The 25,357-nt window shown below is 42.5% G+C and overlaps 1 protein-coding gene across 2 annotated transcripts in view; it reads right to left on the reverse strand.

The window, feature by feature from the left end:
* Window positions 1-25,357, reverse strand: part of cntnap2a (contactin associated protein 2a) — a 1,620,024-nt gene that overhangs the window by 724,111 nt on the left and 870,556 nt on the right. For both annotated transcript variants that reach the window (XM_068005678.1, XM_068005683.1), the window contains exon 12: window positions 18,923-19,042. In XM_068005678.1, coding sequence (XP_067861779.1) covers window positions 18,923-19,042 — 120 coding nt within the window. The remainder of the gene's footprint in view (window positions 1-18,922; window positions 19,043-25,357) is intronic.

The following is a 25,357-nucleotide window of genomic DNA, read 5'->3' on the forward strand; positions in this document are numbered from 1 at the left end:
ACTCTTAAATAATGGATTCAGAACCCTGACTTAGGTGGCCACCTGATGGTGACCTCCATCATCTCTGGAAGCAGTGGGCTGGAACTCTAACCATCACTTTTGTGACAACCATACCAAAATGACACAAATGTACATGATTTATTTTACTCTTCAATAATGGAGGTTATTGTGTGAAATGCAAAGCATGTAGTAAGAATAATGCCTCATGTTTGTGCAGTCTCTTGTGAACTAGATATAACACCACTGGGCTGCTATTCAATTCAGCATGGGGTATGTTGAGGTTATGGGCTTAAGGCATAAACATTTTATTTTCAGCATCTTGGACACTTCATAACAGTAATTTGTTCTTTGTGATAAATGTTACATGAGGCAGATTGCAATATTTCAGTAGCTCACCACAGTGAATCAAGAGTGTTTCAGAATCTAGTGTACAAAGAATAGCAACTAGTCTTGCTCCAGCGAAAGAAGATGACTATTTTATCAGTCAGTGAGACAAATGCTTTTCACAGCAGTGTTTTAATTTACGAAGAGGGGAAACATTAATGTCAACTTTTCATACTTTTATACTGCATCACTGCCCTTGCTATCGAGGAAAGACATCACAAGGATTCATTTAATACTACATTTCTCTAACACGGTAACACCTTCTTAAAGAGCTGCCGTCTTCATGCAACGTGTCCCTGTTTGCACAGAAGAGTGCACACAATGGTGTGAGAAATAACAATGATATCAAATCACCAGTTTCATTTGTTCCTGTTTTTAAATTCAGTATCTAAACAGCACACAGACTCACACAAACAGCATGTAAACACTCATAACAGAATGTACACACAGGAACAAATATACATACACAGCATGTACACACAAAATAGTAAGTCCACACAAACAGCACATAGCCCCACACAAAACAACACTGGCAGCATTTTGATTGTCCTGTAATGCAGCCTATCCCCAGTGACGTGTATGATGGGAGTTTGATTGGCATGCGATGGGAGTTTGAGTACCAGTTTTACTAATATAGGCGTCACAGAAATTTATGTGCCACTGGAGAAAATGTAAAACCAATTCCAATATAAGAAATAACAGAAAATGCTGGAAATACACATCAGCATCTGAAAACAGGAAAAAGGCTGTTTAACATTTTAGGTGGAGGCCCTTAGCCAGTTATGACAAAGGAGCTCCATGAAGAAATTTAAACCGATCTTTTCGCTTTCCAGGCACTGATGCATCCACTGTTTTATTTCAGATTTTCCAGCATTACCATTGTTATCATTTTTACTCCTAATATGTACAAGGGCTGATTGCCTGATCGGGTGTTCCTCACTGGGAGCACCTGATCATGGAATCAGCACTATTATTTTAATCTAAGGGAGGTTTGAATGTTTCCAACTGTGGGGAAATTCTCATTTTGATAACTGACAGAGTACCAAAGTACATATTACTCACAATAAGAAGAATTACAGGAAAGCCTCTCATTCTAATTTTGCACATTATAAACTGTAGTGGTTACTTGCGTAAATTGGGAGTGGCATTTCCTACATTACAGCAGTGACTACATTTCAAAAATAATTCGATGGCTGTGAAGCACTTTGGGGCATCTTGAGGTCATGAAAGGCGCTGTATAAATGCAAGTCTTTCTTTCTTTACTCTCAAACTGAGGGAAGTCAGCGCAAGGGAATGAAACATTTTTCCAGATTGAATACCTACTCCCAGCATTAGGTAATGCCAGCATCAGATATTCCAAAGTCAGATACAGCACAGATAGTTGGAAATTAAGATGTCCTCTACTCTGCTCCCAATAACGTGCCTTTCATTCCATCAGTATGGGCTTGGATTTGAAATCTTGTTAAAATGACAATGTGCTAAAAGCTTGTTTACCCATTTCTTTGGGTGCTTTTAAATTTACCTACCAGAAAAGAGAATGTTAGGGAAAGATCTAATAGAGGTTTTCAAGATTATGAAAGAATGTTAAGATGACAATGAAAAGGTTGTTTCCATTGGTTGGCATGTCAGTAACAAGTAGGCAGTGACTGAGATGATCAACAGAAGAATGAAGGGGAAAGTTGGAAGAATATTTTTCACACCGAAATTCATTAAAACATGGAATACTTTATCACTGGTAGGTAGAGACTATTATGTAATTTAAAAGAGAACAGGATAGGTTTAGGTTGTTCCCAATGACATCACTCGGTAAATTCCGGAGGCCACATTGGATTACAAGTGTTAACTGTGAGGTGGATAGCAAAACGTGATGGGCATGAAAAAAAAGGCAAAATGGGAGTTCCACATTCCACGTGAACCATATCAGATGTCAACCCTTGAATTTAGTACATAGAAGATAAGAAATAGGAGCAGGAGTAGGCCCTGCTTCGCCATTCAATGAGATCATGGCTGATCTTCGACCTCAACTCCACTTTCCCACCCGCTCCCCATATCCCTTGATTCCCTTAGAGTCCAAAAATCTATCGATCTCAGTCTTGAATATACTCAATGACTGAGCATCCACAACCCTCTGGGCTAGAGAATTAAGTACTTCGCCGACTTACACAAACCGGCCACATGTCCCCTTCAATTGCTCCTACAACTCTAGACCAACAGTCCTGACACTTTTCAGACCACTTGATGGGTGCCAAGTTCTTCACAAATTTAAACAGCTTATTGAAAATGTTAGTTAACATGTGGCCACTTGTCAAAATTCTAATATAGCCAAGTAGTGAGTTGGATCAAAATAAAAACAGAAAATGCTGGAAGAGCTCAGCAAGTGAGGCAGCATCTGTGGAGCAAGAAACAGAGTTAATGGGCCTGATATTACCATGGGGGCGGGTTCACAGCAGGGGGTAGATTGGGCGCGTGGGTAACGCGCCCGGTGAAATCAGTCTGCTCTGTGCGCAATCGCAGGCTGATTGGATCCACTTACCTGTTCTTCCGGGTTCCCCGCTGCTAAGCTGCGCGTCGGGCGGACTGCGCAAGTGCAGTGAGGTCTGTCAGCTGGAGGAGCTCTATTTAAAGGGGCAGTCCTCCACTGACTGATGCTGAAACAAATAGGAAAAATTACAGCATGGAGCCGCCCAGGGGGAAGGCTGCTCCCAGGTTTAATGATGCCTCACTCCAGGTATCATTGGATGGGGTGAGGAGGGGGAGGACAGAGATCTTCCCCCCGGCGGGCGGGAGGAAGCGGCCTGCCTCTGCCACCAAGAAGGCCTGGCTTGAGGTGGCAGAGGTGGTCACCTGCACCACCAACATATCGCCCACCTGCATACAGTTCAGGAGGTGCTGCAATGACCTAAGTAGGTCAGCCAAAGTGAGTACACTTACACATTCCCCTATACTCCGTCAGCCACATCACCGCCCCCACACCACATCTCCTTCTGCATTGCCAACACTACTCTGTTACATCACCCCTCACACCCACTCAAACCTCATCCTCATCTTACCTGCACTTACTCACCTCGCCAGTACTTATCCCGCCACTACCACTCAACCCAATCCTCATACAATCTCACGGCTCTATCTCATACTCACCCTCTCATGCACCTCTTTCACGGCCAGGCTCACTCAACCTGCCACTACCTGTGCTGCAGCCACAGGGCATGCATCACATATGTGCAGTAGGAAGCGTAAGGCAAACATGTCGTGAGCATGAAGGGGATGCACAAGGGTGTTTGAGGGTTTGCATTGGTTTTTACTTATATTTAATTTCTGATCAACTCACATTACATATTATATTGGCACCACTACTGCCACATCTTTGCAAATCTTGTCTGGTTTGTGCAATAATGCCCTTTCCTGAGGATCACAACAAAGACCCACAACTGATGCCACCCATTGTGTCACTGCAGAGTGGGTGTAGGTGTATTTGCAGGGCTCTTTTGTGCAGACGACTGAGAGACATCGGCAATGTCCCCGGTGGCACCCTGGAAGGATGCAGAGGAGAAGTTGTTGAGGGCAGTGGTGACTTTGACAGCGACAGGTAAGAAGATGGTGCTCGGGCCAGCCGGGAACAGCTCGGCATGAAAGAGGCTGCAGATGTCCACGACTACATGTCGAGTGACTCTGAGCCTCTGTGTGCACTGCTGCTCAGAGAGGTCCAGGAAGCTGAGCCTCGGTCTGTGGACCCTGTGGCGAGGGTACTGCCCTCTGCGACGCATCTCTCTCTGCGGTTGCCCTCCCTCCTGCTGTGCAGGGTGGATGTGTCACAGCATGTGTTGTGGAACTCCACGTGTCAGAGGTAGACAGCGTGGCCGGCAAGACTTGTGATGCTGTTCATCCTCCGAGGAGGTCATGACTGTAGCTACGGCGGCCACCATCCAGAAGATGTACATCTGAGGGGGTCCGCAAGTAGGTACATATGTCTGGACACCGGGGTAAGTGTGCAAGTTGGTGAATTTTATTGTTAGGAGGAGGGTGGTGGAAGCCAAACTTTGTCCAAAGTGACAGAATGGCCTCCTGCAATGAATGAGGGTCTCCCCTCCACCTGTCAAATGGACCTTTGCAGCTGCCACAGGCTGATGGCTGCAACACGTCCATTTGAACTGGGAGTGTTTCCCCCAGTACGGGAAACAGTCCCAGTCAGTTGCAATATCCCATCCCTGCTAAAATAAGAGGTCAATCAGGTCTATGAACAAACTGAAGTACCTGTTCAATTACTTTAAGTGGCACCCTGCCGGCTTTAATTGCTGGTGGGAGTCCCACATGCGGGGGCTGCGTGCGCATGTCAGCGCATCAGTGGGGAACCCGGAAATGGGGCGGGTTGGAGCCGGGCTCCCGCCCCGCCCCGGGAATCCCCGATTTTCGCAACCCCCCCGTCACGAACGCACCCGACTGTAGGTGCGAAAATCGAGCCCAATGTTTCAGGTCGAAGACCTTTCGTCAAAACTGGAACCTTTATAAAACACTGGTTAGGCCTCAGCTGGAGTATTCTGTTCAATTCTGGGCACCACACTTTAGGGAGGATGTCAACCTTGAGAGGGTGCTGAAGAGATTTACTAGAATGGTGCCAAGGATGAGGGACTTCAGTTTTAAGGAGAGACCGGAGAAGCTAGGGTTGTTCTCCTTAGAACAGAGAAGGTTAAGAGGCGATTTGATTGAGCTGTTCAAAATCATGAAGGGTTTTGACAGAGTAAATAAGGAGAAACTGTTTCCAGTGGCAGAAGGGTCGGTAACCAGAGGACACAGATTTAAGGTGATCAGCAAAAGAGCTGGAGGCGGCATGAGGAAACATTTTTTTAAGCAGTGAGTTGCAATGATCTGGAATGCACTGCCTGAAAGATTCAACAGTAACTTTGAAAAGGGTGTAGACCAATGATGCACAACTCACTACTAATCATATTCCATTGTAAACAATTTTACAACACCAAGTTATAGTCCAGCAATTTTATTTTAAATTCACAAGCTTTCGGAGGCTTCCCCCTTCCTCAGGTGAACGATCGTTCACCTGAGGAAGGGGGAAGCCTCCGAAAGCTTGTGAATTTAAAATAAAATTGCTGGACTATAACTTGGTGTTGTAAAATTGTTTACAATTGTCAACCCCAGTCCATCACCGGCATCTCCACATCAATCATATTCCAGACATTTCCAAAGCAATTACATATTTTTGAATAACTTTTTAAAGCAGGTAATCACAGTTTCATAGTATCATAGTAGGTGCAGCACAAGAGGCAGCCATTCAGCCCACCGTGCCTATGCCAGCTCTTTGAAAGAGCTATCCATTTAGTCCCATTCTCCCGCTCTTTCCCCATAGCCATGTAATTTTTTCCCCTTCAAGTATTTATCCAATTCCATTTTGAAAGTAACTACTGAATCTGCTTCCACCACCCTTTCAGGCAGTGCATTCCAGATCATTACAACTCACTGAGTAAAAATATGTTTCCTCATGTCACCTTCAGCTCTTTTGCCGATCACCTTAAATCTGTGTCTTCTGGTTACCAACTCTTCTGCCACTGGAAACAGTTTCTCCTTGTTTACTCTGTCAAAACTGTTCATGATTTTGAACACCTCGAGCAAATTTCCCCTTAACCTTCTCTGCTCTAAGGAGAACAACCCCAGCTTCTCCAATCTCTCCATATAACTGAAGTCCCTCATCCTTGGCATCATTCTAGTAAATCTCTTCTGCACCCTCTCTAAGGCCTTGACATCCTTCCTAAAGTGTGGTGCCCAGAATTGAACACAATACTCCAGCTGAGGAATAACCAGTATTTATGAAGGTTTAGAATAACTCCCTTGCTTTTGTACTCTATGCCTCTATTAATAAAGCCAAGGATCCCATATGCTTTTTTTAAAAGCCTTCTCAACTTGTCCTGCCACCTTCAAAGTTTTGTGAATGTGCACCCCCGGGTCTCTCTGTTCCTGCACCTCCTTTAAAATTTAGTTTATATTGCCTCTCCTTGTTCTTCCTACCAAAATGTATCACTTTACACTTCTCTGTGTTAAATTTCATCTGCCATGTGCCTGCCCATTTCACCAGTCTGTCTATGTTCTCCTGAAGTCTGTTACTATCCTTCACATTGTTTACTACATTTCCGAATTTCATGTCATTTGCAAACTTTGAAATTATACCCTCTATACCCAAGTCCAGGTCAATAATATAGATCAAAAAGAGCAATGGTTTATACTAGGAGACATTGCACTCGCACACTGAATATCAAAATACAACATAACTGTGAGGATCTTGGAATTGAGTAACTTTTTAAAGCTCTAATAATAACTATACTCGTATGAATTGTGTTTAAAAAAGAGACATGCTATGTGTTTGTTCATTTATTTTGAGATCTTGGGCAGAACCAAAAATCTCGAAGTTGTTCGGGACCAGGATCTGTACTCTGTGAGACTGTCAAACTGTGGGGTAACAATTTTCAATTGATTCACAAATAAATGACAGCAGGCATAATCATTTCTTTCTTGCGTTCGGGGTTAGCTTCGAAGGTTCCAATACAACTTGAAAGTGAACTTTATTGTTTCCCTTCATTAAGTTGCCTCTTCGCTAGTCTGGAGGTAAAATATTCAGCAATTATACTGGTTTTTTTAATAATATTAATAGCATTGTGTAAAAGTGAATGACCTCAGAATAAAGGGCATGTAACTGCTTTTAAATCTTTTAGGAAGGATTATTTTCAACTTTTAACACAATGTAAGTTTAATAAAGTTTAGCTGTACTTCTCATTTGATAACATTTCCTGATCAGATTATTATAAAAGTGATCAGGATCTGAGTGTTGGTTTGGTCTGTTAGATATGTTTTACAATTAATATTTAATTGTTTCATAAACTTTCAAACACTGTGGTTCTGTGAAAATTGCCTGATAATAATTTTTTATTATTCGATAGTGTAATAGTTTTTATAAATTAAAAAATTGGTTTGTAGGAGATCCAGATTTAAGCAGTGATCCTGTCTACACCTACGTGTTTCGGTTTATTGATGAATGTAAACAATTTAAAATGCATCAACTAAAGCACAAAATTTAGGCTAGAATAATGGAATATTAAAACACCAAAATATCTGTCATGGTCCTTCCTTTAGGTTAATCTTGATCTGGGCTATTTCAGAGTGGATAATTTTCAGTCTCTTGCATCTCACCTGTAAAGCAATTGCACTTCAGATTCTGCCCACAAATCTTTGCAAAATGGATAGTCCATGTTCTGAACTACAGTTCTTTAGGTTTGTGTACTTAAAAAAAAAGCTTTTGTTCATTCCTGGCAGGTGGTCTGGCCTTTTTCAACATGGAGTGAACAATGTAGAAATAAACTGTCAGAGCAATATGAATCGATGGATGTTGGTGGATTTGTCCTATAAAACGTACTTTGAGCTTGCCCATGAGATTATACCCACCTAAGGCTCTATAGCTAAGTCTTGTCTCTATATATAGTGAGTTTTCTTTTGCTTTACATTATGGGGTTAGATATGTAAAATATACTGAATGCAGGAAAGCAGCAAACGCTATAAATGTGATCCAGGATCCAGTAAATTGAGTTTTTATTTAATTAGATCCTTTGAACAAGCTGTACTCCAACACACTTGTACTCCAACACGGCACATCACGTGACCCATGATGCGCATTAGGAACACCCTATATGAAAAGGAAGATTATAAAAAAATACAGAGAAAGAACAAGGGAAATGACTTGAAGCGCGAGCACAAGAATAGGTTACAGTGGGTCAAATTGCCTCCTTCTGTGCCATCATTTCTATGATTCTGTTTTAGATTGGGGAGGAAGTCCTCTGTGCATTGCCCTGCCCTATTTTTACTGTCATTAGGTACTGATTTTGGTAGGCCAGCTGGACTCCACTATGTAACACAGGGCCATGATTACAAAAAAGTGCAGCTACACAGGAGCAGCTCACCATGTTTTGATTGTAACACAAAACGCACGGGATCTAACGAGAAACTGGGGCTCTTTTCATTACGGCAGAGAAGCTTGAGGTTACTTGATAGAGGTGTTCCAAATTGCTGAGGATTTTGACAAGAGAAAGAGGGGAAAACTTTGTCTGCAGGGTGAAGTAAGATGTCATCAACTCTGCCCCAATAATGTGCCTTCATTCACACTGCAGAAGAGCATTCCCTACTGTACTAAGTAAATACTAAGGAAGTCGGTAACTAGAGGGCAAATCTATCACCACCAAAAAGAACAAAAGGGAAAGGTAGCAGATTTCTTTTTTATGCAGATGGTTATTGGGAAATGGAATGCTCTGCCATAAACTGTGGTGGAAACAGACTCGAGAATAACTTTTAAAAGGAAAGTGGATAAATATTTGAAAATGAAAAAATTAAAAGTGTATGGGGAAAGGGCAAGAGAATAGGACTAAATGGGTAGGTCTTTCAGGGAGCTAGTACAGTAGCGAGAGTCTGAATAGCCTCCTTCTGTGTTGTGAAATTCTATTGAGGCCATTTTCACCTTCATTTCCTAGGAGGTAATCTGGAGGAGTAGATTATCCGCCCTGTGGTAGAAATTAGCGGGAGAAAAACCGGACGGGTTCTACAATGGGCATGCAATCCAATCTGACTGATTACTCCATGGGCGGTGATGGTGAAAATGATCCCCTGTGATTCTGTCTGTATTCGTCAGCATATACTCTAGGTTCACCTATGTAACTATCTGCATTTTCAATACTGATGCAGCTCTCTGATGTCTGACCTATACTGTCTTACCAAATAGGGAAGGCCATTGAATCACATACTCATTTTTCTAATCTAATTGCTAACAGAGATTTTCTCTGTGGATTTAATTATCTCTGCAGAATCTCTACAGATTTAATTATAAGGGCTGCCAAGCATTCAACTAACAACATCAGTGAAGGAAATAAGAAATTGGGCACTTTCTATAGGTTTTAAAAATGTCTCCAAAATTTTCAAGTTATTCTGCTTATAACCTGGGATCTACTTTTTCTGAATGTTTTCTATTTTAATTGATTACTTAGAGTTTTGTTGCTTATCAGCCAGGAACAAGTGGAACAAGAACAGTTGGTTCACAAATTTAATCCTGGTGTCACTGACAATACAAAACACAGAACTTGTGATGGGCTCTAATAGGTAAGCCAAGTGCCTTGCCCTAGCCTAAACATGCTGGAACAACCGTGCTTCAGCTAGTGATGGTTAGTCCTTTAACTTTGGTGCACTTTCACTGTGTAAGCACGGGAGGTAGAATGGTACTTATTTGAATACAGGCAAGCTAGAATGGTACTTACTTGAATTAACATCAAATTAAGTACCAATTAAAAATGTGCTGGAATTGTCAGCAGGGTGATGCATGTGCTATGTCACAAAGTGGAAGGGCACGGATTAACACTCATGATTTCACACATGAGTACTAGTTTCAATTGCGCCATCATTTGCAAGCACCTTGCAGAGGAGGTGCTCTCCACAGAAAAGGAGGGCAAATCAGAGGAAAAGTCTCTCTGGGTCAATCTCATGCATTTCCTATTGACCAATCATGAAACAGTGCACGTCTAGGACCAGATCCCCTGCCCACCAGGAGATGATATGCAGCTCAAGAAGAGTAATGGGGGGGGGGTAAAAAAAAATCACAATATCTTAGAAAATATAAAATTAGTGGTCTTATGGAGATGTGCAGCAGCTTAGCCATTAAGTATTCCATGTACGGTCTATCCTTGTTAATGGCGACTATTTCAATTACTGCTTTTTGAAATGGGATTCAAAACAGCCGTCTCTTCCAACTTCGAATCTAACATGTTCTGTCTCAAAGTGATAAAAAATGTCTGAAGATGTAATCAGTGAGGGCACAAACAGCTGCGTGTCAAGGGAAGCAAACAGCTTCTGAACGGTCCTGAGATCCTCACTTATCTCAAAGGGGACTAGAAATATTTTATTGCATCAGCTGCTCTTTAACCTTCTACTGACAAAAACTGAAATCTAGATCTAGCTTTCAAAGAAGTATCTTCTAGTGTGCAAAAAGTCATTAATGAAATTTAAAAGATGACGTTTTGCAGTATTTTTTACGAAGTTGTAAAAGGATATGACTACGAAACAAACGGAGGTAAAACTCAAGCACGAGTTCACATCCTGATAAAAGGCTCGGTTTGCTGTTGACCAGATTATCTGATTTTTTTTTTAAGATGACTCATTTCTTTAATTCAGAAAATTACTGGCAGTTCAGGATATGGGTCGGCAAATCCAGTAATTGAATCATCAAAAGAACCTTGTCAGTAAAAACAAATGGCTGGTTCCTTTTTACACACAACAAACTATGGAGACAAGTCACCAAACTAATCGTCTTCTCATTTGGTTGATTTTCAAGTAAGGTACTCAACAGGTTGGCAATCCTTTGATAGTTCTCATCCACTGCATTATGACTAGAATATCACACAGTGCAGACTGTGCATGTGACAGCCATTAGTTTTTCTGACTTGCTGTGCGCACCAGATGTCAGGAGACTTCAAAATTAATCATTACTTCAAAATCTGTTGATAAATGTCGATAAATCACACCACAAAACATGTCAAAGAAACATTGGCTATAAATAAATGAACCAGAATAATCATACTTTGTATTTCTCAACCAGATTTAATCTGATTGACAAAGAAACTGAGATTAATGAGTTCTTGTAAATAGAGCCAACAAACAGTTCTCCTGTTTAATGCAATTCCCATTTTGCTGTTACAAGCTGTTGCCATTACCATAAATTCACACTGGAGCTCGGGCCAGTTTGGACAAAGTGCATCTCCATGAGTTCCATCAACACTGCCAAAATTCTGTAAATCAAGCAGCATGTGTGTGTTTTTCTTTTTTGGTGCTTTCACTAGGTGTCACAACAATCAACCACAGCTGGACACAACAGTGTGAGGGACAGATGTCTAACAAAACTGACCCTAGGGATTGATGGGGACACAAAAGACCAGGAGGATTTATCCTGAGTTGCCATGTGCAAGCACAGCGCTTTCCAAAGGCCTAATGCTAACCTCCTGGTTCAGCAGATGATGGTGAGCTCTGTGCTTGAATTTCAGCATAGAATAGTCCGAGCTCCAGGTGACAACACTATCTGGGAGAGAAACCGTGTGAAAATTTATGCTGGAAACTTTCTGGGCTGATCAAGAACATTGAAATGCAGTTAGAGCAACTCATGTCTCTGCCATAAGCATGCAGGCATGGCTGAAACAAGGGCAACTCTTGTGGTGCTGCTCACTTCAGAGTCTTGACCAAACAAGGTGAAATAATTGATAACTTTTTTATCCCCACAAAAGAAATGCCTTGATTTCAGGGAATGCCTCATGAAGTAATCTAGTTCAGAACTACTGAAACCCATGAAGTAGGTGCATTGCCTTGTAGGCAACTCAACGCCAAGTTTTTTTTTGATCAATGCTCTGCTCCCAGCACTAAAATTAACTTAAAATGGAATGAAAGGACCAATGAGGGATTTAAGCACTTGAGCAGAATGCACAGCACTTCAGTCTGCATCTGAAAGAGAATGTCAGGTTAACACTTCGGATGTAACCCTTCATCGGAACTGTGTCCAATGTTCTAAAAAAGAAAGAGTTCCAATGAAGGTTTAAACCAGAAACATTAACCTATCTTTCTCATACAAATTATCAGTCTGCTGCTCACTTTCGGTACCTTGTGTTTTTATTTCATATTTCCAGCATTAGTAGTTTTTTCTTTTTATATCTTAAGCAATGAGACCACTGGTAAAATCATCCTATATATTCACTGTCATACCTCTGGACACATTCAAAGGCATTTCCTTTGAGGCTATAATGAAATGCAGTGTCTGTCTGCTTACATTGATAGTGGTTCTTCTTTCTTGCATTTTATGTGCAGTGGCTGAATTATACACAACATATTTCAGACAGGGAGAAAAATAAAGGTACAAGTGGCTGCACTCATTCTGTCAATCACTGTCATAAGAGTTTTTTTTTACATGATTTCAAGTATACAGATTCTCATCAGTATTCACAGAAATGGGTATTAACATGACAATCTGTAGAAATATTGAAGTTACATTTTGGGTCATGTTTTCCAGGGAAAAGATAGGCTTTGGCATGGTTTCCTTTCTTTTTCTTGGGATATGGTGACACTGGCAAGGCTGCATTTATTGACCATTCCTAGTTGCTCTTGGAAGGTGGTGGTGAGTCTTCTTCTTGATGTTAGGTAGAGAATTCCAGAATACTGACTGCGCAATGATGAAGAAACGGCAAAATATGTCCAAGTCAGGAGCGGAATTTGCAGGTGATGGTGTTCCCACGACATTGCTGCTCTTGTCTTTCTTGGTGAGAGAGGTCACAGAGGAGGGAGAGGTCACGGGGAGGAAGCTGCTGTTGAAGTGAATTTAGTGAGTTGCCGCAGCGCATCCTGTAGATCATATATACTGCAAACTCAATACGCTAGTGGTGAAGGGTCTGAATATTGATTCCAGCAGCAGGGGCACTAGTCCAGCAAACTGTTCTGTCCTGGATGTTGTCGAGCTTCTTGAATGCTGTTGTAGCTGCATTCAGCCTGGTGAATGCTGAGTATTCCATCACATTCCTGGCTTGAGCCTTGTAGATTGAGAAGAGGCTTTGAGGGGTTAGGAGGTGAGCCACTCATTCCAGTGTACTCAGCCTCTGTCCGGTTCTTGTTGCCATGGTGTTCTTATGACTGATCCAATTAAACTACTGGTCAGAATGAGGTGGCTGGGCTTTCTCTTGTTGAAGATGGTCATCACCTGACATGTTGGTGTAAATGTTACCTGCCACTTGTCAGCATTGTCCAAGTCCTGTTATAGGCTGGCATGGACAGCTTCACTATTACAGGAGTTGTGAATGGAACTGAACACTGGAATGATCAGTGAACAGCTCCAATCTTGACCTTATGATGGAAAGAAAGTCATTGATGAAGTAACTGAAGACACTTCTCCAAAGAACTCCTGCTGTGATGTCCTGGGCCTGTGATGATTGGCCTTCAACAACCACAACCATCTTCTTTTGTGTCAGGTACAAACTGGTGGATTTTCCCTTTGATTTTGCTCGGGCTCTTCGGTGCTATACTTGATGAAATACTGCCTTGATGTCAAGGATAGCCATTCTCGTCGCTCTTCTTGCACCCATATCTGGATCAAGGCTGTGAGAAGGTCTGGAGCTGAGTGGATCTGGCAGAACCTGAATTGAACACCTACTGACGAGGTTACTGGTGAGTAGCAATGCTTGATGGAACTACTGATGAATCTTTCCATCACATTACTGTTGATTCAGAGTAGACGGATATGACAGTAATTGAACAGACTAGATTAATTTTGTGTTTAGTGGATGAGACATACTTCAGCAATTTTCCATGTTGTCAGGCAGATGCCAGCATCATAGCTGTATTGGAAAAGCAGGGCTAGGAGGCTGGCTAGCTCTGGTGTGCACCTCTTCAGCACTACAGCCAGGATATTGTCAGGGCCCATAGCCTTTGCTGTGACTAGTGCACTCAGCTGCTTCTTAATGTCATGTGGGGAGGTAATTTTCACCATCATTGCCTGGGCAGTAATGTGCAGAATGGATCACCCGTCCATTATAGAACTTGTCCAATTTTCATCATGTTACCTCTTGGGCGGTAAAGGTGAAAATTACTCCCATGCAGTGAACAGAATTGACTGGGCACTAACATCTGCGATGGCCGAGTAGGAACATCCACTTTGCATCTTCAGCCAAAGACTCTTGCAAACACTTCAGCCTTGTCTCTTGCACTCACGTACTCGACTCTGTCATGGGTATGGATGGAGATGTTTGTGGAGTCTCCTCCTTCTGTTAACTGCCTGGTTGTCCGCCACCATTCTCGACTGGATGTGGTTGGGCTGCAGGGCTTTGCTCTGAACCATTGGTTGTGGGACTATTAAGCTCAGCGTATTGTTCTACTTTTAGCATATAGGTAGCGCTGTGTTGTAGCTACATTAGGTTAGTAACTCATTCTAAGATCTGTTCTGTGCAACTCAGCAGATCCTGTGTGCAACCGAAATTTTGCTGGGCTCTCAGACACTCAACACAAATTTCAAGAACAGGTCCTTACATTCCACCTGGGAAAAGGTCAGCCCTCTAATCTGAAAATTGACTTCAACAAATTCTGACATGAGCTGGCTCCCCTATTTTCCTGCTGGGTTCTCAATAAGTGCCTTGCACATTATGTCATTCTCCCTTCCATTTATCTGTTTGTTTTTCGCATGCCCGACTGAGATGACCTATATATAGTATTCAGTGGTTTACACCTCATTCCAGTATCTTAAAATCCAATTACAGGTTATTATATCGATAAGCTGCCTCTTTATGACAGTACTTAAGGATCAACAAGGTCATCTATGTGCGGAACCACAAGAAATGGGTGAGATCCTGAATGAATATTTCACATCGGTATTTACGGTTGAGAAAGGCATGGATGTTAGGGAACTTGGGGAAATAAATAGTGATGTCTTGAGGAGTGTACATATTACAGAGAGGGAGGTGCTGGAAGTCTTAACGCGCATCAAGGTAGATAAATCTCCGGGACCTGATGAAATGTATCCCAGGACGTTATGGGAGGTTAGGGAGGAAATTGCGGGTCCCCTAGCAGAGATATTTGAATCATCCACCGCTACAGGTGAGGTGCCTGAAGATTGGAGGGTAGCAAATGTTGTGCCTTTGTTTAAGAAGGGCGGCAGGGAAAAGCCTGGGAACTACAGACCAGTGAGCCTGACATCTGTAGTGGGTAAGTTGTTCGAGGGTATTCTGAGGGACAGGATCTACAGGCATTTGGAGAGGCAGGGACTAATTAGGAACAGTCAGCATGGTTTTGTGAGAGGAAAATCATGTCTCACGAATTTGATTGAGTTTTTTGAAGGGGTAACCAAGAAGATAGATGAGGGCTGTGCAGTAGACGTGGTCTACATGGACTTCAGCAAAGCATTTGACAAGGTACCGCATGGTAGGTTGTTACATAAGGTTAAATCTCATGGGATCCAAGGTGAGGTAGCCAATTGGATACAAAATTGGCTTGACGACAGAAGACAGAGGGTGGTTGTCGAGGGTTGTTTTTCAAACTGGATGCCTGTGTCCAGCGGTGTGCCTCAGGGATCGGTGCTGGGTCCGCTGTTATTTGTTATTTATATTAATGATTTGGATGAGAATTTAGGAGGCATGGTTAGTAAGTTTGCAGATGACACCAAGATTGGTGGCATTGTGGACAGTGAAGAAGGTTATCTGGGATTGCAACGGGATCTTGATCAATTGGGCCAGTGGGCCGATGAATGGCAGATGGAGTTTAATTTAGATAAATGTGAGGTGATGCATTTTGGTAGATCGAATCGGGCCAGGACCTACTCCGTTAATGGTAGGGCGTTGGGGAGAGTTATAGAACAAAGAGATCTGGGAGTACAGATTCATAGCTCCTTGAAAGTGGAGTCACAGGTGGATAGGGTAGTGAAGAAGGCATTCAGCATGCTTGGTTTCATTGGTCAGAACATTGAATGCAGGAGTTGGGATGTCTTGTTGAAGTTGTACAGGGCATTGGTGAGGCCACACTTGGAGTACTGTGTACAGTTCTGGTCACCCTATTATAGAAAGGATATTATTAAACTAGAAAGAGTGCAGAAAAGATTTACTAGGATGCTACCGGGACTTGATGGTTTGACTTACAGGGAGAGGTTAGACAGACTGGGACTTTTTTCCCTGGAGAGTAGGAGGTTAAGGGGTGATCTTATAGAAGTCTATAAAATAATGAGGGGCATAGATAAGGTCGATAGTCAAAATCTTTTCCCAAAGGTAGGGGAGTCTATAACGAGGGGGCATAGATTTAAGGTGAGAGGGGAGAGATACAAAAGGGTCCAGAGGGGCAATTTTTTCACTCAAAGGGTGGTGAGTGTCTGGAACGAGCTGCCAGAGGCAGTAGTAGAGGCAGGTACAATTTTGTCTTTTAAAAAGCATTTGGACAGTTACATGGGTAAGATGGGTATAGAGGGATATGGGCCAAGTGCAGGCAATTGGGACTAGCTTAGTGGTATAAACTGGGCGACATGGACATGTTGGGCCGAAGGGCCTGTTTCCATGTTGTAACTTCTATGATTCTATGATTCTATACTTACATGTTTTACACTTCTGCTTTATCTGTTCCTCTCCCTTCCCCTTATTGATTTGGTCAGTTCAACAAAGGAGCCCTTCTGCCTCAAATCTGCCCCATCTATTGAAGGGACCCACCTGAAACATGGAGATTCTTTTCACTTTCAGACGCTAATTGGCCTGCTGTGCATTTCCAACATTTTCTGTCTTTATTTTGAAACCGTATGTCCTTTAAAAGATACTGCATGCAATCTATTATTGATGTATGTGCAAAACATATGTCATTTTATTTTGATGTACTATAAAGGTTAGCTGTATTTAAAGTAGTTAAGTCACCTGATCTGGATGGGATGCATCCTTGGTGGCTGAGAGGAGTAAGAGCGGAAATTGCGTAAGTACTGGCCATAATTTTCCAATCATCCTTAGATACAGGGGTGGTGCCAGAGGACTGGAGAATTGCAATGTGACACCCTTGTTTAAAAAAGGGTGTAAGGATTATCCCATCAACTACAGGCCAGTCAGTTTAACCTCAGTGGTGGGGAAACTTTTGGAAACAATAATCCAGGACAAAATTAATAGTCACTTGGACAAGTGTGGATTAATTAAGGAAAGCTAGCATGGATTTGTTAAAGGCAAATCGTGTTTAACTAACATGATTGGGTTTTTTGAGGAGGTAACAGAGAGGTTGATGTGGTGTATATGGACTTCCAAAAGACTTTTGATAAAGTGCCGCATGATACTCTTGTCATCAAGGTTGAAGCCCATGGAATAAAAGGGGCAGTGGCAGCATGGAAACAAAATTGGCTAAGAGGCAGGAAACAGAGAGAAGTGGTGAAAGGTTGTTTTTCGGACTGGAGGGAGGTATACAGTGGTGTTCCCCAGGGGTCGGTACTAGGACCACTCCTTTTCTTGATATATATTAATGACTTGGACTTGGGTGTTCAGGGCACAATTTCAAAATTTGCAGGTGACACAAAACTTGGAAGTGTAGTAAACAGTGAGGAGGGTAGTGATAGACTTCAAGAGGAGGTAGATAGGCTGGTGGAATGGGTGGACACATGGCAGATAAAATTTAATGCAGAGAAGTGCGAAGTGATACATTTTGGTAGGAAAAACGAGGAGAGGAATTATAAACTAAAGGGTACAATTCTAAAAGGGGTGCAGGAACAGAGAAATCTGGGGGTTTATGTGCACAAATCGTTGAAGGTGGTAAGGCAGGTTGAGAAAGCGGTTAAAAAGGCATTGGGGATCGTAGGCTTTATAAATAGAGACAGAGCAGAAAAGCAAGGAAGTTATGATGATCCTTTCATAAAACAATGGTTCGGTCACAACTGGAGTATTGTGTCCAATTCTGGGCACCGCCCTTTAGGAAGGATATGTAGGCCTTAGAGAGGGTGTAGAAAAGATTTACTGGAATGGTTCCAGAGATGAAGGACTTCAGTTACATGAATAGACTGGAGAAGCTGGGGTTGTTCTCCTTGGAACAGAGAAGGTTGCGAGGAGATTTGATAGAGGTAATCAAAATCATGAAGGGTCTAGACAGAGTAGATAGAGAGAAACTGTTCCCATTGGCGGAAGGGTCAAGAACCAGAGGGCAAAGATTTAAGGTGATTGACAAAAGAACCAAGGGCGACATGAGGAAAAACTTTTTTTACACAGTGAGTGGTTATGATCTGGAATGCACTGCCTGAGGGGGTGGTGGAGGTAGACTCAATCATGGCTTTCAAAAGAGAATTGGATAGGTCCTTGAAAGGAAAAAAAATTGCAGCGCTATGGGGAAAGGGTGGGGGAGTGGGACTAGCTGGATTGCTCTTGCAGAGAGCCGGCATGGGCTTGATGGGCCGAATGGCCTCCTTCTGTGCTGTAACCATTCCATGATTCTATGTTGCCAAGAATGAATTGTTACTCTGGAACTATTAAGATTTGTTTCCTCCATGGTTGTTTCAAATATATCATGTATTAAAGGAGCAGCATAAATTAATTTTGAAATGCAAGTGAAAATTGTTAATATTGAGATAAACCAATAAAAAAGAAATAAGTTTTTAAAATATATATTTAAAAATGTAATTAATTGCAAGTGAGGTAACACGAGGGCAGGCATCTTTCCTGTAGGTGGATTGCAGCCTGACCCTTCATTCTATTCGAAAATAAAAACTCTATCTTGTCTGAGTGAGAATGGATCAACTATTGAATCCATTCCTAATTATTTCAGTATTCAGTATACAATAAATATTCACTGCTGAGGAATGAAGGAAAACCAAAGTTATGTTTTTTTGTTCAAAAAAATGCTTACAGTTTCTTTCAATATATCTTTAGGTAAACTAATAAGTGATAGCTGATTAAACAGAACACTGAAGATTACAGTGGAAGGTTATACAAGGTCATGCATATGTGTCAGGAAGCTTGGTGCTGGTACAGAATCATTATTGTGTTACCTGTCATGTTGCAGTAGACTTTGAATGGTCCTAGTGGGCCACTGCCATCAGGATCTATCCAGTAAGTATCCGATGTTTTGCCAAGGTGCTTATATGCCTCACAGGACTGTTCATATATAGCTGGAACAGAGCACAAGTTGAGTTAAATTGAAATCCTGCTGTAATTTAAAAGAACTGAATAAACACTGCAAGCTGCCAAGATGAGATTAAAAAATACAAAGCAAATAAGGCAATGACCTTGATACAACAGGAGAGATTCATTCAAACGTTCACTAATTAACAGCTAGGAGAATGTTCCATTTGAATAACATCCAGAGTATTGGGACAGCCTTACAGTACACATTTTCCACCATTTTCAGATACCACGTTCCTGAATTTTTTATTTAACATATTTAGATGAACTTGTGTGTTTGCCTAAGTGAGGGATATTCATTCTGGATACCAAAATGCTAACCTATCCACTTCTACTGCCCAGTGTCAATATTAAGCACTTCAAAGTCAGGTGTAGTGCAGGCTACATACAAACTAAAGCTACATCTACTCTGGCACAACAACAAGCCTTAACCACAAACCCAAAAGTGTACTCTACTGGATCAGTGTGACATTTTCCAGCTCCCACACCAGTCTCCCTTGGGCCATCTGGGAGTAATGTCAATTTAGCATTGAATTTCTGGATTATGACCTGAGTCACGTGCAAATTGCCATAGGGTCAAACAGATCAGAGAGTTAAATGCGTGGCTCAAAGAATGGTGTGGGAGACAGGGGTTTTGATTCATGGGGCACTGGCATCAGTACTGGGGAAAGAGGGAGCTGTTCTGTTGGGACGTGCTTCACTTAAACTGGGCTGGGACCAGTGTCCTGGCGAATCGAGTAACTAAGGCAGTAAATAGGGCTTCAAACTAAAATGGCAGGGCGGGGGTTGGGGGGGGGTGCGTGGGAGGGTTCAGGTGAGGGGAAATTTATACATCTAAAGAGAAAAGTCAAAGCCATAGAGCAATGTAGTGATTTGGGTAAAGATAAGCAGTGTGACAGGAAGTGACAGAAAGTTTAACGGTAATAGTGCAGCCAATAAGGTCAAATCAGGGTTGCAAGGTGACCAAAGTTGGGAACTAAATATTGCAGGGTACTTGAGTTTTCGAAAATACTGACAAATTGGAAAAGGAGGGGTAGGAGGAGCCTTGATAATAAAGGATGATGTAAGGACAGTAGTGGGAAAGGATCTTGGCTCGGAAGATCAGGAAGTAGAATCAGTATGGGTAAGAAATAACAAGGGGCAGAAAATACTGGTGGGAGTAGTTTATAGGCCCCCTAACAGTAGTTCTACAGTTGGACAGAGTGTTAATCAGAAAAAAGAGGAGCTTGTAACAAAGGTAATGCAGTTATCGTGGGGGACTTTAATCTTCATAGAGACTGGGCAAATCAAATTGGCAAAAGTAGTTTGGAGGACAAGTTCATGGAATGCATTCGAGACAGTCTGCTAGAATAACATATCATGGAACCAACCAGGGAACGGGCTATTTTAGATCTTGTCTTGTATAATAACCATGATGTGGAGATGCCGGTGATGGACTGGGGTTGACAAATGTAAGGAATCTTACAACACCAGGTTATAGTCCAACTGTTTTATTTGAAAATCGCATGTGATTTTCAAATAAAACAGTTGGACTATAACCTGGTGTTGTAAGATTCCTTACATTTGTATAATGACAGAGGGTTAAATTAGTAATCTCATAGTAAGGGATCCTCTGGGGAAGAGTGATCATAATAACTTAACCCTTGAAGTCTGGGTATCATTCTAGTAAACCTATGCTGCACTCCCTCCAAGGCCAATATGTCCTTCTGAAGGTGCGGTGCCCAGAACTGCTCACAGTACTCCAGGTGCGGTCTAATCAGGGTTTTGTATAGCTGCAGCATAACTTCTGCCCCCTTGTACTCTAGTCCTCTAGATATGAAGGCCAGCATTCCATTAGCCTTATTGATTATTTTCTGCACCTGCTCATGACACTTCAATGATCTATGTACCTGAACCCCTAAGTCCCTTTGGACATCCACTGTTTTTAACTTTTTACCATTTAGAAAGTACACTGTTCTATCCTTTTTTGGTCCAAAGTGGATGACCTCACATTTGCCTACATTGAATTCCATTTGCTACAGTTTTGCCCATTCACCTAATCTATCAATATCACTTTGTAATTTTGTGTTTTCATCCACACTGCTTACAATGCCACCAATCTTTGTGTCATCGGCAAACTTAGATATGAGACTTTCTGTGCCTTCATCTAAGTCGTTAATAAATATTGTGAATAATTGAGGCTCCAAGACAGATCCCTGCGGGACTCCACTAGTCACATCCTGCCAATGTGAGTACCTACCCATTATCCCTACTCTGTCACCTTTCGCCTAGCCAACTTCCTAACCAAGTTCGTACTATTCCCTCGATTCCATGGGCTTCTATCTTGGCTAACAGTCTCTTATGTGGGAGTCCAAGAGTAAGGAAGTCTTGCTGCAATTGTACAGGGCTTTGGTGAGACCTCACTTGGAGTACCATGTACAGTTTTGGTCTCCTTACCTAAGGAAGGATATACTTGCCTTAGAAGGCAGTGCAACAAAAGTTCATTAGATTGATTCCTGGGATGAGAGGGCTGTCCTATGAGGAGAGATTGAGTAGAATGGGCCTATACTGTCTGGAATTTTGAAGAATGAGAGGTGATCTCATTGAAACATATAAGATTCTGAGAGGGCTTGACAGGGTAGATGCTGAGAGATGTTTCCCATGGCAGGAGAGTCTAGAACGAGGGGACAGGATAAGGGGTCAGCCATTAAGGACTGAGATGAGGAGAAATTTCTTCACTCAGAGGCTTGTGAATCTTTGGAATTCTTTACCCCACAGTGCTGTGGATGCTCAGTCGTTGAGTATATTCAAGGCTGTGATCAATAGATTTTTGGACTCTAAGGGAATCAAGGGATATGGGGATCGGGCGGAAAAGTGGAGTTGAGGTCCAGGATCAGCCATGATCTTATTGAATGGCGGAGCAGGCTTGAGGGGCCCAATGGCCTACTCCTGCTCCTATTTCTTATGTTCTTATGAATTGTAAACAGTTTTCTGCTATTGATCTGTGTGAAGTAGGAACTAGGTTGAGACTACTCAAACTCAATTTACATAAGACTTTTACAGCTGGCAAAGAAATGAGAATATCACCCCAGGCTGGATTCAAATCCAGGTCCCAGAGATAAAAATGCAGTGCTAACCCACTGCAACGTCCAATCTAAATTTTTTAAAAAACTGTTTTTTGGAGAAATGGAGTATCTTGTACAAAATCTTCTGAAAACATAACAGTTCTGTACAGGCATAAAACAATTATTTGACACATTTCATAAAACATGTTGACCAGATTGTAATGTCAGATTTATAGTTAAGTCATAATGCATAATTTCACTGAGTAACAAACTGATAAGGGGGAACTTCCTTTTACTCTGGATGAAAAACTTGGAAAATGCATAATTTGGCTGGAATTGAAAACAGTTTTGTTACAAAAACCGACTTTTATGTGAGGTGCAGCTACTCATGAAGACAACAAATAACACTTTGCTACTCCAATTACCAATAAAATGTACAAAGTATGCTACTTCTCCAGTAGTGTATGGTGAAAAAAAGACCTGGCATTCCTGGAATTGTAAATCAAATGGTACAAAGAAACATCAGTTCAAGTAATGAGTAAATCTCAGAATCATGAGCTTTGTTCCCACAATTTATTGCATCATCTGCCCACCCCCCATATCTACTGGTGCCTTTTAACAAAGTGCAGCCTGTGTGATATCCAATATATCAGGCTTGCACATAAATACTGATAATCAAGACCAAGTTAAATCACAAGAATTACTTTACCAACTACAAATTGGTCACAAAACACAAGCTAAAAGCTGGAAAAAAAACTTTCCCTGTATGAACAATAATGCGACTTTGAAAGTATATGAACTTTGAAATGTGGTAAAATAATGGAGAGGAACGCAAAAAAAATGTATTCGGCGATCCTGAGCTTTATTTGCAATGCTCATTGGAAAATCTGTTATAAGTTCAAATAAAATAAAACTAAACTTCTCGGGTATTTAGAAGTGTTAAATTCTCAGTTGTATAAATTTACCTTGTAAGGGATGTGCAGAGGGTCTGTCCCTTACAGGGCATGCCGGAAATTCCTGGAAACAGTGAAGACCCAACTGGGTCTCCACCATTTCCCAAGGAGGTTCCACTGGGGTCCCACCAGAGTTACAGTGGGACACCACTGGAACCTCAGTGGATTTTCGGTCCCAGTAACTTAAAGGCTTCGAAAGTGCACAAGCTGCAATCGTGGCATGTGGCTCCGGTGCCCTCCAGCACTCTGAACTAGTGCATCTAATTTGAATGAGCTGAGTAGGTGCCCACACCACTGCGGGTGCCTCTGGGTGCCTATGTGACCCGTACTGCTGGAAATGAAAGGCTAAAACAATGACTGGAAAGGTATTAATTAAGTAATAATATCCAGGGTTTTACAACATTAGTGTATCTTGTCACATTGCAAAGCCAGCTACAATTATTGGTGCAGTTTAAAAAAAAGTTTATTATCGCTATGAGGTTATGAGTTTTTGCTGAATACACATATAATTTGAAGAAAAAAATGAATTTGAATCACAAACTAGATCCATAAATGTTCTTTGAATCTGTAAAGACTGATTATCTCACCAGCTTAGAATAAATGCTCATCAAAGTCATGTGTACGATACAACTAATGATCCAAACGTGAGGCTCAAACAGACTTAAAGGGGTCAGCTGTGGCTCAGTGGGCAGCACGCTCGCCTCTGAGTCAGAAGGTTGTGGGTTCTAAGTCCCACTCCAGGGACTTGCGCATAAAATCCAGGATAATACTCCAGTGCAGTAGTGAGTGAGTGCTGCACTGTCGGAGGTGCCGTCTTCTGGATAAGACATTAAAAACAAAGCCCCGTCCGCCCTCTCAGGTGGATGTAAGAGATCCACATGGCACTATTTCGAAGAAGAGCAGGGTAATTTTCCCAGTGTACTGGCCAACATTTGTCCCTCAACCAACACCACTAAAAAGAATGATTATCTGGTCATTATCACATTGCTGGTTATGGGAGCTTACTGTGTGCAAATTGGCTGCCACGTTTCCTACATTACAACAGTGATACATTTGGGGGGAATACCTCATTCATTGCAGCAGGGCACTCTGTCACCTCAGACAAAGTTTTGCCTGCCACACCGTTATCTCCACACTCAAAATTATTACATCATGCCCTAAACTCTGCTGTCCAAACACATTTACCTACTTTGCGGACCCCCTCATACTCACACCGTCAGGATCGGGGTTGGGTGGGGGGGGGGGGGTTCCATAGCTGCATTCATCACTCTGTTGGAGGACGAGCAACATCACCAGCCTCGCCAGGCACGCCGACCACATCCGCCACGTGGAGCTACACAACACAGTGCTGCGCAACAGGAACCTGCATAAAGTAGTCGTGCAATTACACATACACCCACTGTTGGTTTTTTTTTTATTCGTTCACGGGATGTGGGCGTCGCTGGTGAGGCCAGGATTTATTGCCCATCCCTAGTTGCCCTGGAGAAGGTGGGGGTGAGCCGCCACCTTGAACCACTGCAGTCCGTGTGGTGACGGTTCTCCCACAGTGCTGTTAGGAAGGGAGTTCCAGGATTTTGACCCAGCGACAATGAAGGAACGGCGATATATTTCCAAGTCGGGATGGTGTGTGACTTGGAGGGGAACGTGCAGGTGGTGTTGTTCCCATGTGCCTGCTGCTCTTGTCCTTCTCGGTGGTAGAGGTCGCTGGTTTGGGAGGTGCTGTCGAAGAAGCCTTGGCGAGTTGCTGCAGTGCATCCTGTGAATGGTACACACTGCAGCCACAGTGCGCCGGTGGTGAAGGGAGTGAATGTTTCGGGTGGTGGATGGGGTGCCAATCAAGCAGGCTGCTTTATCTTGGATGGTGTCGAGCTTCTTGAGTGTTGTTGGAGCTGCACTCATCCAAGCAAGTGGAGAGTATTCCATCACACTCCTGACTTGTGCCTTGTAGATGGTGGAAAGGCTTTGGGGAGTCAGGAGGTGAGTCACTCGCCGCAGAATACCCAGCCTCTGACCTGCTCTCATAGCCACAGTATTTATATGGCTGGTCCAGTTAAGTTTCTGGTCAATGGTGACCCCCAGGATGTTGATGGTGGGGGATTCGGCGATGGTAATGCCGTTGAATGTCAAGGGGAGGTGGTTAGACTCTCTCTTGTTGGAGATGGTCATTGCCTGGCACTTATCTGGCGCGAATGTTATTTGCCACTTATGAGCCCAAGCCTGGATGTTGTCCAGGTCTTGCTGCATGCGGGCTCAGACTGCTTCATTATTTGAAGGGTTGCGAATGGAACTGAACACTGTGCAGTCG

This window comes from Heptranchias perlo, chromosome 2, assembly GCF_035084215.1.
Source record: "Heptranchias perlo isolate sHepPer1 chromosome 2, sHepPer1.hap1, whole genome shotgun sequence".
In the NCBI taxonomy this organism is placed as follows: Eukaryota; Metazoa; Chordata; class Chondrichthyes; order Hexanchiformes; family Hexanchidae; genus Heptranchias; species Heptranchias perlo.